Here is a 16,195-nt window from a genome sequence, read left to right as displayed (position 1 = left end):
AAATTCTAAAATTGCCCATATTATTACATCCTCTTTAATTTTCATGTGTGGTTATGATCTACTAATTTGCTTTCATGACCCTATTAATGGGTAGCAGGCCAAAGTTTGAAAACCACTTTTCTCATATATATATATATATATATATATATATATATATATATATATATATAATTAAGAAGTATCAAAAGATAATCCCTTAAGGTTCTAATTTTTTTAAAAAAAATTCAAAATCATTGTAAGGGGGAAGTTTTGTCTCATACAGCACAGGCACCAACCAACTACCCTTTTTAAAAAAATTTTTTTAAACCAAGCAACTACTCTTGACTTTAGTGATCTAACATTACAGAATAAAAGGCCTTCAGTGTTGGAAGAAGAATTTTCCAGTGAATCTCATCAAAAAGCTCAAAGTCTTTATGTTGTGGAAGGAACCTATAGAGAAACAAAATGAGTGAGGCTATAGAGGGGAAAAAATGTGTGTGAGTAGTAAGCACATGAAAAATGAAAGGTGGGATTCCTGGGTGGTGCAGCAGTTTGGCGCCTGCCTTTGGCCCGGGGCGCGATCCTGGAGACCTGGGATCGAATCCCAGTCGGGCTCCCGGTGCATGGAGCCTGTTTCTCCCTCTGCCTGTGTCTCTGCCTCTCTCTCTCTCTGTGTGTGACTATCATAAATAAATAAAAAAAAATTTTTAAAAAGAAAGAAAAATGAAAGATAAGAGGGCAAGTGACATGATTGCTCTGTTACCTTTAGTGTCCAGTACCACAGACTAGAATCAATGCCACAAAGTGCCTCCTCAATATATTAAATTAACACCATAGCTGGGCTAGATATTAGTTAATAATGTCACGAAGTAGAATCTCTTGCTCTAGCACATCCCAATATAATCTAATGTTCGCACTTTATGAAAGCTGAGATTTCACTACCAGTTCTTCTGAACTTCATGGACTGATTAATTATTCTTTGAATGCAAGAAAATGGAGGGAACCAAAGTTTCTCCATGCAGGTAAATTAAGTTCTCATGTTCCATTTTTTATTTTTTTTTAATTTTTTAAAAGATTTTATTTATTCATGAGAGAGAGAGAGAGAGAGAGAGAGAGAGTGAGGCAGAGATACAGGCAGAGGGAGAAGCAGGCCCCATGCAGGGAGCCTGATGTGGGACTTGATCCCCCGTCTCCAGGATCACGCCCCGGGCTGAATGCAGGCGCTAAACCGCTGAGCCACCCAGGGATCCCATGTTCTGTTTTTTAAAATGGGACTAGAAGCAAATTCTTTCCCTTTAAATGAAAGTTGCGTTACATAGAGAACAAAATAGCACAAGAAATTTATAAATCAAAGTCAAGTATTAAGATTACTTCCTGTCTTTACTGCACTTAGTAGAGAAAAGATGATCACTAGCTTAAAAAGATAAAAAGCATTATAGCATCATAGCATGCCAGACAAGATACATAGACTACTGAAGGTGAAAAATAAAAATGGCCACTTCATGTACACCAGAATGGCCATAATCAAAAAGATAATAACAACTATTGGCAAGGATGCAGAGAAATTGCTGCACTGTTGGAAGGAATGTAGTGGCATATTCACTTGAAAACAGTTTGGCAATTCCTCAGAATGTTAAATATATTGTTACCTTATGACCCAGAAAGTCAACTCCTGTGTTATCTATTCAAAAGAAATAAAAGCATATCTCCACACATGCACAAAAACTATATACATGCATGTTCATAGTAGCATTACTCATAATATTACCAAAAGTGGAGATACCCCAAATGTCCATCAACTGATGAATGGATAAACAAGATATAGTATCTCCATACAATGGGATTGTTATTATTCAACACTAAAGTGAAATGAAGTACTGTAACAAACTACAACATAGGCGAACCTCAAAATCATTACTCTAAGTGAAAGAGACCAGTTGCAAAATATCTTACATTGTATGATCCCATTTAAATGAAATGTTCTGGACAGGCAAATCTATAGGGACTAGAAAGCAGATTAGTGGTTGCCTACAGCTGTAGGGAGGGTAGGGGATGAAGAATGGCTAAAGGGTAAGAGGTCTCTTTTTGGCATGATGTTCTGAAATTAGACTGTGGTGATAATTACACAAATCTGGAAACATTAAAACTCATTGCATTGTACACTTAATTTTTTTAAAGTGTATTTATTTATTTTAGAGACAGAGCACACATGGGGGGAGGGGCAAAGGTAGAGGGAAAGAATCTCAAGGAAACTCTGCACTGAGCATAGAGTCCAATGCAGGGCTCAATTTCATGACCCCTAAGATCAAAATCAAGAGTCAAAAAAAAATCAAGAGTCAGATTCATAACCAGCTGAGCCACCCAGGGGTCCCCTGGTGGCTTTAAAGTATTGTACACTTTAAATGGGAAAGCTCTATGGATGTAAGTGATATCTCAATAATGATATTAAAACACTGGTGGGAGTGGTTCTAGCAACCTGTGTCCCAAGTAAGGTGGGACTTCCGCCATTTATTGTAGGAGACGGAGAAAAGAGCAATTCAAACAGCTCAGGCAGAAATTTTTTTAAAGATTTTATTTATTTATTCATGAGAGACACAGAGAGACAAAGGCAGAGACACAGGCAGAGGGAGAAGCAGGCTCCATGCAGGGAGCCCCATGTGAGACAGGATCCTGGGACCCCAGGATCGGATCACGCCCTGGGCCAAAGGCAGATGCTCTACCACTGAGCCACCCAGGCGTCCCTCAGGCAGAAAATCTAACAGGTATAACAGCAAAGGACCAGGTCCTATTGCTTCAAGTTTTTCCAGATATCTGAACAAGAGGACTCGGGATTTGTCTACTTATTGAAAAAACTACATGTTTCCTGATTCTAATGGAGAGTGCCAGGTCTTCAGGAGCTCAGATGCCCAGATAGAAGTAACCAACCAATTTTCCTCAAATGTGTTGCTAAAAACAAATTTTGCTCTTATGCTTCAAATATCTCATTTACAGTTAAATTTAAGCCAATGCATAAAAATGAAACTGTATCAGCTGATTTTTTAAAAAGTATTTATTCATGAGAGAGACACACAGAGGCAGAGACAGAGACAGAGGGAGAAGCAGGCTCCATGCAGGGAGCCTGCTGTGGGACTCAATCCCGGGACAGGATCATTCCCTGAGCCAAAGGCAGACGCTCAACCACTGAGCCACACAGGGGTCCCTGTATCGGCCAATTTTATATCAAGGACTACATGCTGTCTGTGGAGGGAGAAGGTCAATTACCAAATGGAGCTGTAAGGGATGGCCCAGCCTCCCAGAGAGGATTTTCTTGAAAGCCATTACCAGTAAAAACCAAGTAACAGTTGAGGTTAGAATTCCCCATGAGAAAGGACATAAGGACATTTTAGCTGACAAACACTTGGTTCTCCTCATCTCCTTTCTAACTCAAGTTCTGCTACCACTCCCCATTCCACTAAGAAATAACATAGCTTCTCAGCCGCTAGGACACTCTCCTGTCCTCAATGTCAGGCATTAGAACCCTGGCTACATGCTGTATTTTTCACCACCCAAAATGGTTCTTTCTATGAAAGAATGATTTCAGATATCTCTGAGAATAGAATCCTCTGTGTCTTTAATCCCCTTATTCCGCTATTCCTATCACATCTTGTCTTTGACCTTATGAAAACCTCCATTCTACGATGCTGCTACTATATAGTAACCCCCCTTGTGCTCTCATTTCTCTCCTATTCAGCTGATTCCCTGGTCTGCTACTCCTAGTCACCCTCATGCACATATTCTTTATTCCCTTGTTCAATTTTCCTTTACTGAAACCACCCGATGAAACTCCACTCCAGATGAATATAATTGTCTCTTTCCTCTTCTGTTATGTCACTGGTGCTGCATTCTATAAGTCAAAACTTAGAAAATTATCAATACTATCACACTGAGTTTAACACATCTAAACTTAATTTAGCTTTGAAGACCAAGAAATTGTTTTGTATTTTCCTAATCAGCTTTCTCTTCTTTTCTCTGTAACAGCTACTTCAAACCTAGTTATCTTTATATTTCTCACCCTACTACTTACATATTCCCCTTAAGCAGATGAACTTGCTTAATACCTTGCTGAGAAAAATAGAGTCTATCAAATGGAAATTCTCTGAATTTTCTGTCCCCAAACCTACACACTGAATAGCATCTGTACTTATAATGACCTCTACCAAGGTCACTTTCTATGCAAGCCCGATCTCTTCATTTACTTTCTGGGGCCTATGTTTAACCACCTTTTAGGGGCTCCACATTGAATTAATCCTCTCTTTGGTATCTCACTTTTCTTCCTCTCTGTTGAATACTACAAATCAGCATTTTAAATAACTTCAAATCTCCCTAGGCTTTAAAAAAAAAAAAAACTATTGAGTTTCAATTTTCCTACAGATACCATCAGTTTCTTATTTTTCCAGCTAAATTTGAAAGGATTGTCATTTTTACTTCCTTATCCCTCTTGCTTTTCAACCAAGTGCCATCTGAGTTTCACTGTGACCACTCTGAAACTGCTATTGTAAAGGTGACTGAGGTTTTCTGTGAAAGTTAGGTAAGGTTATATTGCTGAACAAAGCAGTATAACTACACGGTGGCTTGTGAAAGTGTGTATCTCCTTATAACAGTTCAAGTGTAAATGACTGGGTAGATGAGGCAGCTTTGCTCATTACAATCCTTCCAGAAACAAGTTTTATGGAAAGTAATTGCTCCTACATTCCCTACATGTGTGCATGACTGACACATCTAGGTCCTAGTTGGCTGGGAGGGAGGAAACACATCCAGATGTCTTCTCTTCTAGACCTAGAAATGGCAAAAATTCTGTTCACAATATTAGTGAGAACTTTATTCAAGTGGCCATACCCAATTACAAGGCAGACTGGAACAGGCAATCGAGAGTAGTCATGTGCCTGTGTACAGTACATCCTTATTAGTATAAAGGGAACCAATTTTTGGGAAACATCTATTAGACTCCTTCACAATGACCATCTTCAGAATATTCATTTTGGGGGAGTTTCTGAAGCATTTGCTACCACTGATCTTCCCCATCTTCTTGAAATGCTATTTAGTTTGGTTTAATGATTCTGAACTCTGGGCCTTCTTTGTCTTTTGAAAGATACTTTATTTTCTCTCTCCTCTAATGAAGGTGTTTGTTTTTTTTCCAGAGTTTTATGCTAAACCTTTTCATTTGTTACTGCCAAATTTTTAGCCAGTGAACTCCATAAAGGCAAGGAGTAAATCTATACTATTTATTCCAAATCCTTACATGTGTGTTTTTAAAATATGTAAATGAAAAGAGTAATGAAATTAATAATTAATATTGACTGAATTCAAAAGTATTTACAAGAGTAGAGGAGATATATTTGAAATTCTCAAGAAATGGCCTAAATAAAATATTATTTCCTCAGTCCAGGACATCTTTTTTTTTTTTTTTAGTCCAGGACATCTTAATAAGGTCTTGTCAGCATTCAAAACAGCACTAATTAAATGCTCAGTAAAGACCTGTTTGGATCCTGATTCACAAATTAACAGTAAAAAATTTTTGGAGAAAAATAAGGAAAACCAAATGCAGACTGAGTATAAGTTATATCAAGGAATTATTGCTAACTCTGTTGACTGTAATAGTGCATCATAGTTATATTTTAAAGTCTTTATCTATCAGAGATACTTGATAAAGTAGGGGTAAAGATATACAATGTCTGGGATTTGCTTTAAAATACTACAGATGTATTCATGAATTACTTGTTCAAGAGAAAAAAAATTTTACTGAAAAAAATCATGGAAACACATGGTGGCGCTGTAGGATAAAATGACTAGCACATGGACAACACTGTGGGCTTCATTATTCTGGGGAACAGAGACCATTCAAACCACTGAAAAGAGAAGCAGTAAAGGAGCTTCATCTACTAAAGCTGCTGGAGGGCTATATACCTTCGGGGGGGGGTTCTTATTTTTAAAAATTGAGCGTCAGCTTCCAAAATTAGGGCTGAACTTAAAATTTTCTACAAAAGAGGTTGCTGGAAGGAGCCATGGAGATCAAAGGGGAGCTCACTCTGCGGAAAAGGCAAGTCTTGATTTTCTTTGTTTTACTGGGATTATCTCAGGCAGGTCCTGAATCTGTGCAATATTCTGTGGCAGAGGAGACAGAAGTTGGTTCTTTTGTGGCCAATCTTGCAAGGGATCTAGGGCTTGGGGTGGAGGAGCTATCCTCACGGGAGACCCGAGTAGTGTCGGATGATAATGAAAAGCATTTACATCTTGATTTACTGACCGGGGATTTGCTCCTAAATAAGAAACTGGACCGAGAAGAGCTCTGTGGCTCCACTGAGCCCTGTGTGCTGCATTTTCAGATGGTTTTAGAAAACCCTTTACAGTTTTTTCGGGCAGAACTGCATGTCAAGGACGTAAATGATCACTCCCCCACGTTTCTGGACAAGCAAATACTTATTAAAATATCAGAAAGTACCATTACTGGAACCACATTCCTATTGGAGAGTGCCCAAGATTTGGATGTAGGAACCAATAGTCTCCAAAACTATACAATTAGCCCCAATTCTCATTTCTACATTAAAATCCGAGATAGTAGTGATGGAAAGATATACCCAGAACTGGTCCTGGACAGAGAATTAGATCATGAAGAGGAGCCTGAGCTCACATTAACACTCACAGCACTGGATGGTGGATCTCCACCCAGGTCTGGGACAACTTTGGTTCTCATCAAGGTCTTGGACATCAATGACAATGCCCCTGAGTTTGCTCAGAGTCTCTATGAAGTGCATGTTCTGGAGGACACACCTGTTGGCTCCTGGATTATTACCATTTTTGCTAACGATTTGGATGCAGGAAATTATGGGAAAATATCATACACATTTTTGTATGCTTCAGAAGATATCCGTAAGACATTTGAAATCAATCCAATATCTGGGGAAGTTCATTTGAGATCATGCCTGGATTTTGAAGTAATACAATTCTACACTATAAGTATTCAGGCAACAGATGGTGGGGGTCTTTCAGAAGAATGTACTCTTCTGGTTAACGTAATAGATATAAATGATAATCCACCAGAAGTGACCATATCATCATATACAAAGTCAATTCCAGAGAACGCCTCAGAGACTCTGGTTGCTCTTTTTAGTGTACGAGATCAAGATTCTGGGGACAATGGAAGGATGGTTTGCTCTATTCAGGATGAGCTCCCCTTTTTTCTGAAACCAACCTTCAAGAACTTTTTCACTTTAGTTTCGGAAAAAGGACTGGATAGAGAGACAAGATCCGAGTACAACATCACCATCACCATCAGTGACTTGGGGACCCCCAGGCTGAAGACCCAGCACAACATCACCGTGACGGTCTCCGACGTCAACGACAACGCCCCCGCCTTCAGCCAGACCACCTACACCCTGCGCGTCCGCGAGAACAACAGCCCCGCCCTGCACATCGGCACCGTGAGCGCCACCGACAGGGACGCGGGCGCCAACGCCCAGGTCACCTACTCGCTGCTGCCGCCCCGGGACCCGCACCTGCCGCTCGCCTCGCTGGTGTCCATCAACGCGGACAACGGGCAGCTGTTCGCGCTCAGGTCCCTGGATTACGAGGCGCTGCAGGCCTTCGAGGTCCGCGTGGGCGCGGCCGACCGCGGCTCGCCCGCGCTGAGCAGCCAGGCGCTGGTGCGCGTGCTGGTGCTGGACGACAACGACAACGCGCCCTTCGTGCTGTACCCGCTGCAGAACGGCTCTGCGCCCTGCACCGAGCTGGTGCCGCGGGCGGCCGAGGCGGGCTACCTGGTGACCAAGGTGGTGGCGGTGGACGGCGACGCGGGTCAGAACGCCTGGCTGTCGTTCCAGCTGCTCAAGGCCACGGAGCCCGGGCTGTTCGGCGTGTGGGCGCACAACGGCGAGGTGCGCACGGCCCGGCTGCTGAGCGAGCGCGACGCGGTCAAGCACAGGCTGCTGGTGCTGGTCAAGGACAATGGCGAGCCGCCGCTGTCGGCCAGCGTCACGCTGCACGTGCTGCTGGTGGACGGCTTCTCGCAGCCCTACCTGCCGCTGCCGGACGTGGCGGCGGCCGAGGCCCGGGCCGACCCGCTCACCGTCTACCTGGTCATCGCCTTGGCGTCCGTGTCGTCGCTCTTCCTGTGCTCGGCGCTGGCGTTCGTGGCGGTGCGGCTGTGCAGGAGGAGCGGGGCGGCGTCGGGGGGTGGCTGCGCGGTGCCCGAGGGCCACTTTCCGGGCCACCTGGTGGACGTCAGCGGCGCGGGGACCCTGTCCCAGAGCTACCAGTACGAGGTGTGTCTGACGGGAGGCTCAGGGACCAGCGAGTTCAAGTTCTTCAAGCCCATTATCCCCAGTCTTCCAGTCCCTGACACTGGTAGATATACAGGGGAAAATGAGAACTTCCGCAATAGTTTTGGATTCAACATTCAATAAAATACTTTATTTTAAACTTTGAGTCCTTTGTTATTCTTGACAATCTCTGGATAGTTTTTGCCAATCTGTAATGCATATTAGGTTGTACCTCAGTTGCATGCATTATCATTTCTTCTGCTCTCCTCACAAATATATATTTGTAGCCATAATGAAGTGGAAATATAATCTATGTGTTGTCTAGGTTTTTTTTTCGATTGTTTGGTCAAAAATGTTACATTAACGGAGTTATTGCTGATTTTTTGTTGTGATAATGGCATTGTTGTTATGCAACACAATGTTACTAATTATTTGGAGGTACAACTTAAGTATTAAGAGTGAATGCCACAATATATGTAATTTACTTGTAGATATTTTATCAAAGAGCAAAAATAAAAAAATGCTATTGAATCTTGGTGGAAGTATTTTTGTTTCACTACTCCTTTTGCACATTTTCATCATAAAGTGTAATAAAAAAGATACCTCTCCATATTCAGTACTAGGATACCTTATTTGCTTGCTTTTTGTCTTGTAGTATTTTTCAAAAATTCACTTTGTGACAAAATAAAAGTTACCACATTGAAAATTACTGATTTTTAAGTAATTCTCCTTTGTTGTTGTTGTTATGGGGAAGGAGCTTTATATTGCTGTGGGCCTAGATATGGCTTTTTCGTTTTCTTTAATATCATGTTTGCTAGTTTAAATTTATATTATATTGTTCATGACTTAACTAGAATAGTAATTCATGGTATCATTCTGAATAGAATAACTCCATCAGAAGAGTACAGATAAAAACTTCTTAACTGAATTGAACATTCAAACTGTTAGAGAAATGAATTGGGTTCACTTTTCCATTGATTTGTGAGCATAAGTACAAAAAAATCCTTAATATTTTGCGGCCTCTCTCTGATAACCACAAAGAAGGAATGGGTCTGTCTCTGTAAGTTTATAGATTCCTCATGGTGTTACAGATTATATCTCCAATATACAAGTAGATAGCTTAATGGAAGATTATAGGTAGAGATTTTCATAGCTATAATGTGTGAATATGGAGCTAGTGTGCCTTACATTTTTGCAATTTCTCTCATAAATTTAGATATTTAGACTAGATAGTATAATAAAATGGAATTTGACATTGTGAAATGGGTGCAACAAATTCCAATTCTCTATGAATCTTTTTCTTTCTTTCACGAATTTTTTAAAAAGATTTTATTTATTTATTCATGAGAGACAGAGAGAGAGAGGGAGAGAGAGGCAGAAACATAGACAGAGGGAGAAGCAGGCTCCATGCAGGGAGCCCGACATGGGACTTGATCCCAGATCTCCAGGATCACACCCTGGGCTGAAGGCAGTGCTTCAGCCACCCGGGCTGCCCTCCTTCGTCAAATTTTTTACTGGTTTTATCTTGTGTTGCAATAGATATTTACTGGTTGTGAGAATTTCATATAAATAGATATTTAAACAAAGTCTTGGGCCTTCTTAATCCTTCAGACTCATAAGAAGTAAGTCTTATGCTTTTATTCATTAATAAGAATAGATAAGAACAGGAGCACCTGAGTGGCTTAGTCTGTTGGGCATGGGACTCTTGATTTCAGCTCAGGTCATGAACTTAGGGTCCTGGGATCAAGCCTCATGTCAGGCTCCTTGGTTAGCAGAGATTGAGGATTAAGGATTCTCTCCCTCTCCCCTTGCCTCTCCTCCTTCTCCTTCTACCCTTCCCTGAGCGTGTACATACTCTCTCTGTCTCACTCTAAAATAAATAAATCTTAAAAAATAGATGATAATAATAGAATATGCTATTTAAATAATTTAGGAGTAGACTTGTAAACTACCAGATAGAATAAAATCCAGGGCCAAATCCTTTTATATAAGAGAACTTGGTTGTGGTAGAGAAGGTGTCAAAATCACTGGGCTTAGGGGCAAGATATATATATATATATATATATATATATATATATATATATATATCACTTAGCAAATGTTATTGGGAAATTGGTTCACTATATAAAGAAAATCCTCATCTCATGCCATATAAAAATAAACTTTCTATGGATCTAAGAGGTGAAGAATTTTAATTGAGAAAATGTAATAAACCTAGGTAAAAATAGCTTTATAACCTTACTATCAGACCAAATTTCTTTTTTATTTTTTTATTTTTATTTTTATTTTTTTTCAAATTTCTTTTTTAAAAAAGATTTTATTTATTTATTCATGAGAGACATAGAGAGAGGCAGAGACATAGGCAGAGGGAGAAGCAGGCTCCTCGTGGGGAGCCCAATGTAGGACTCAATCCCAGGACCCTGGGATCATGACCCGCTGAAGGCAGACACTCAACCACTGAGCCAGCCAGGTGCCCTGAGATTGAATTTTTTTTTGAGATTGAATTTTTTAAACAAGGTTTTAAAAATACAAACAATAAAGATATAAAATTGACAAATATCATTACTTCAAAACTAGAAGATAGCATACATAGGCAAGCTAAAAGGCAAGGAAAAGCTACTTGAGGCAGTTTAACTGAAGAAGATTAATATTCAGATGATTCAAGTAACTGTTGCAGATTAACACCAATTAAAAAGAGAGCCAGTACATTTTTTTAAAGGGAAAAAGGGAAAGGAAATTCAAAGAAGGAAAAACAAAGTCTATAAAGAACATGAAATGATGCTTGACCTCATTAGTTGGTGAAAATATACTAAAATAAGACACTAGTTTATATCCGTAGCATTAGTAAAGATGAGGAATTTACATAATGTCAAGTGGAACAATAGGAAATCACATGTATAGTCCGCTTTGAGAGATTTTTAATAGTATTTGGTGAAATTTAGAGTGAACATAACCGTGATTCAGCAGTTCCACTTTGGAGTAGCTAAGCCAGAAAATTCTTTTTTTTAAATTGAAGTATAGTTGAAACACAATGTTATATTAGATTCAGATGTATAAGCCAAAAAATTTCCTTCATAGCTTCACAAATGATATGCATAAGAATGTTCATCTTGGGAGAGCAAAGAACAGGAGTCAGTCCTACATATTCATCAATAAAGAAGCTTATAAATGTGGAAAATGTTTATGAAATATATTACAGAATATTATCAAAAGGAGCGAACTAGGTGTATATACAGCCACATGGATAAATCCCAAATGTTTTAAAAGGAAGGAAGATACTGGGATTTCTGGTACAGTGCTGTATATATCCATATAATACATAATATCTTATAATTGTACAAATATATAAATAAGCATATTAGAAGGAGAGAAGAAGGAACAGGTGTAGGCAGGAAGATATGTTTATTTACAGGAGAATAAAGAATGCAGAGAAGTGGGAGCTATACTAATCTCAATTACAGAAATTGTCTCTTCTGAGAGAGATTGTTTAAATTGCAGCATTATTGGATTGATTTAGTGTTGATCAAGTAGGTAAAAAATGCACATTATTTCTCTATCTTCGTGAGGTCAATTGCCTATATTCTAGAAAGCAAGAGTTTACTTATAATTGTGAGACAAGTCTCATTGAGACTTACTTTTATTTATTTTTTTTAAATTTATTTATTTATGATAGTCACACACAGAGAGAGAGAGAGGCAGAGACATAGGCAGAGGGAGAAGCAGGCTCCATGCACCGGGAGCCCGATATGGGACTCGATCCCGGGTCTCCAGGATCGCGCCCTGAGCCAAAGGCAGGCGCCAAACCGCTGCGCCACCCAGGGATCCCGAGACTTACTTTTAGTAGGGATGGTATAGATTATGTAGACCAATGCTTCCACTGAAAACAATTAGCTAATAAGACAGTAATATGTTATCTGGCTACAATTAATGTCTAAGAGTAACCGAGAGAGATAAATGAGTTTAACATCTAACTTTTCCCTGGTTTATTTGGAATCCTGGGAAGGGTGAACTTCTATTTTGATGGTTTATATAATAAGGGAGAAAATCAAAGCATAACAAAGTAAAGGTCATAGAAGACCCTTACATTAATAAATACGTATCCCTAAGAACTACACCTTTAAGGTGAAAATAAGGTGGAAATGGATGTGCCCTTGTGTAGAATTTCAGCTTTGAATTAGATTTTTTAGCACTGAACTTGATTTAACATGGTTGTTGACAAAGTAGTGCTTCCAGATCCTGATGGAACTAAATGCAGACCTTCTATAAAAGAAAGTTCATCCTAAGGCTTAAAATATTCATATAAATAAGTAACTTGAACACAAAGATAACTGCATACACAAGGGAACATGACACCATGAGTGAGAGCCAGCAGGAAAAAAAAGAGAATACAGAAATATACTTCAAACATTTTAATTACCAAACATAATCTAAGAATATGCTAAACATTTTTTTTTATTTATTTATTTTTGTTTTATTTATTTATGATAGGCACACAGTGAGAGAGAGAGAGGCAGAGACACAGGCAGAGGGAGAAGCAGGCCCCATGCACCGGGAGCCCGACGTGGGACTCGATCCCGGGTCTCCAGGATCGCGCCCTGGGCCAAAGGCAGGCGCCAAACCGCTGCGCCACCCAGGGATCCCTATGCTAAACATTTTAATTGAAATGCAAATTATGCTTAAAGATGTATAGAGAATAAGAAATTTGATAGATTATTAAAGAACCAAATAGCACTCCTAGAACTGAAAAATATAACCAAATTTTAAATTCAATCAAAATTGAATAAAAGGTTTAATAGGAAAGTAGATCTACCCAAATAAATAATTTATGAAGTAAAAGGTCAGAATATAATTTATCTAGCAAACAGCTTAGAGAGTTTAGAAGGTGAAAAATATGGAGGAGGTGGTTAGAAACATAGGACAGAGTAAGAAGTTTAAGATAGGATCAACAGCAATTATATGAAAAATATTGGAGGGTCACCTGGCTGGCTGTCGGTGGAGCATGCAACTCTTAATCTCAGGGTCATGAATTCAAGCCCCATGTTGGGTATGGAGCCTACTTAAAAATATATATGTATATTTATTATTGTAGTAATTATAATATTATTATATAATAAATTATTAATATATTTTAATATATGAAAATATTCTGAGATTATTAATATAATCTCAGAGAGATTAATATAATATAATCTGGGATTAATAATATATTTAAAAATTTTGAGATTTTTCCAGAAATGATTAAAATGTCAACACACAGGTTCAAGAGACTCAAATAAACCTAACAGGATAAAAAAAAAGCTAACCATGCTTGGAAACATCATTGTGTAGTTTCAGAAAGAAAAAGACAAAGAGAAATCTTTTTTTAAAAATGAAAAGGCATAGGAAAAGACATGTAATCTTTAAACACATGGCAGTTAGACAGCTATGTTCCATGCTGACAATTTCTCAACAGTAGCACTGGAAATTAAAAGTAAAATATCTTCAATATGATAAAAGAAATTAGAAAATCTTCCTGCTTAGTCTTTGCACATACAAGTCATCAAATAAGAAAATCAAATGAGACATATAAGTTTGGCTTTAAACAAGAGCATAGGAGAGAAGTGGTATAAAGACATTTGATTTTTTAAATGTAACTTCTTATAGTTTTACTCTGTCCATCCCTTGCCACAATTCCAAGTCCATGAGTTTGACCTATCTCTGTTTCTAGCCTTCTTAATCCCTGGTCTTAGTCACCTAAGATCGTGGCTACTTTTACTTTAGTCTTAGTCATATAAGACCATGGACACTTTCTAGAGATGGTAGTCTCTTAGGGCTACATTATCTCTGAAATCACAAAATCAAGCATATTCCTCTTTTTAAAAAATATTTTATTTATTCATTCATGAGAGGCACAGAGAGAGACAGAGGGAGAAGTAGGCTTCATGCAAGGAGCCCAACTTGGGACTCGATCCCAGGTTTCCAGGATCACACCCTAGGCTGAAGGCAGACCTAAACTGCTGAGCCAGCCAGGCTGCCCAAGCATACTCTTCTTAATCTACAACTTACCTCTTTCTTGAAGGGCTTCAACCACCATTTATACCAATAAATTCCAAATTTGTCTCTGCAACTCAAACCTCTTTTCTCAACTTAATTTACACAATGGGAGATCATTTATATAACTATATGGGATGCTCTATGGACAATTCAAATTCAACATGTTTTAAATTTAAGTGGTCCCTTCCTCAAAATGAAACATCCTCCCCAACTCTATATCTGTTCCTCTCTTCTTTTCCTGTTTTCTCTATCAGTTAATAGCACCAACACTCACTCAGTTCCCTAAGCCTGAAAAAAGGGTACATTTCTTTTCACTTCTTCTTATCTCACTCCCTCCATGTCATCTGTCACCACCACCCGTATCTTTATCATTTTATTACAAGCTTATTACTGCATTTCTAGTTGAGATCAGTAGCATCTTTTCCATTTAAAAGCCTTTAATAATCTTGCGTTTCCATTAATGTTGAGTCCAAATACCTTGGCAGGATTTACAAAATTATTTGCTTATCTCCCCAATATCAGTTCTTATTTCTTTCCTCTTGCTGTATGGCTCAGCCATATTGATCCTCCTTCAGTTCTTGCAAAACACTTCTCTCATCTCAGATTTGCAGTCATGTTTTGGGATTATCTGGAAATTTTTACCCAACACCGAATTTTTGTTCCAGAAAAGTCTTTTCTGTACTTCCAAATTCTGGTTACATGACCTTTATCTATGCTCTTAGAATAGCATAAACTTTTGCTATAATGGTATTCATTATGTTCCTTTTTTTAAGTTTTAATTTATTTTTATTTTCAGGGGGAGGGGCAGAGTGAAAGAGAAGGAGGGAATCTTAAACAAGCTCCACACAGCTCAGCACAGAGCAGACTCAGGGCTGGATCTCATGACCCTGAGATCAGGTCCTGAGCTGAAATCAAGAATTGGATGCTTAAACAGCTGAGCCATCCAGGCACCCCTCATTATGTTCTATTTTTAAATGTGCAATCACTTTTCTGCCTCCATCTTTCAGGACAGAAACTTCTTACCACTCTATTCCTCCTAACACTTGGTACCATTCCTATAGCACAAAGCACATGGTCAATAAATATTTGCTAGATAAAGTAATGAGTGGATGAATAAAATATTTATGATTATGCCTCTGGAAGGCCTAGGTCTGCAAAATATATTTCTTTTCCACAGCTAAACTGGGATCTAGTTTGTTAAATTTTTTAATGTCAGAAACGGACATATCTTGCTTTATTCATTACTGTTGAGCACTTACTTTCTACTTCTGCCAGGTAAGTCTCCTATGAAGTGTCTCTAAGTAAATGATACCATTTACCCAGCCTGAAATGTCCAGTCACCCCAAAACAACTGTATTTATATATGTATTTATATATTAGGTTCAGTTAGAAATTCATGACCTTATTATGATTATTGTCTTTTCTAGGAGTATTTGCTGATAGCTAGAGAAGACAACCTCTGTTTCTCCTTTCCAATTTTCCTGGTAACATTTTGCTCACAAATTCAATTACATGAAAGAATCCTCTTAACTTTTTTAGTTGTTTTACATATTGTCTTCAAAGAGAGAGCATAGAAATTAGGGCTGTATCTTAAATATGATTTTTATATTCACTATAGCACTAACAGATTGTGGTTTGTTGTGTTAAAGACTGAATAATAATAGCATCACATATCACAAAGAATGCAACTCAGAAAATAAGAATATAAGAGAAAGGGTAATTTAATCAACAAACACAAAATGAATTAATATTTTGTCTCAAACTTATCTGACTTATTTAAAACCTGAGAAGCTTCGGAATCGCATGGTGGCGCTGCAGGATAAGATGGGGACTTTTTTGTACCATCCAATGCTCTGGTCTCCATTAATCAGTGGTACTGAGAGCATAGA

General features: G+C 38.6%; 1 protein-coding gene across 1 annotated transcript; it reads left to right on the top strand.

Moving 5' to 3' along the window:
- Window positions 1–5,860: 5,860 nt before the first annotated feature.
- Window positions 5,861–8,903, top strand: LOC129513632 (protocadherin beta-14). The gene has a single exon (XM_055331815.1). It carries the CDS (start codon window positions 6,021–6,023, stop codon window positions 8,415–8,417), a length of 2,397 nt encoding a protein of 798 aa, XP_055187790.1. The 5' UTR covers window positions 5,861–6,020; the 3' UTR covers window positions 8,418–8,903.
- Window positions 8,904–16,195: the final 7,292 nt, after the last annotated feature.

Source organism: Nyctereutes procyonoides, unplaced genomic scaffold (genome assembly GCF_905146905.1).
Source record: "Nyctereutes procyonoides isolate TBG_1078 unplaced genomic scaffold, NYPRO_anot_genome, whole genome shotgun sequence".
NCBI lineage: Eukaryota > Metazoa > Chordata > Mammalia > Carnivora > Canidae > Nyctereutes > Nyctereutes procyonoides.
Note: the sequence above shows the minus strand (reverse complement) of the source record. Positions and strands in the feature narration are given on the sequence as shown.

Coding starts and splice junctions, on each gene's coding strand:
- LOC129513632 (XM_055331815.1), top strand. CDS start 6,021: ATGGAGATCAAAGGGGAGCTCACTCTGCGGAAAAGGCAAGTCTTGATT.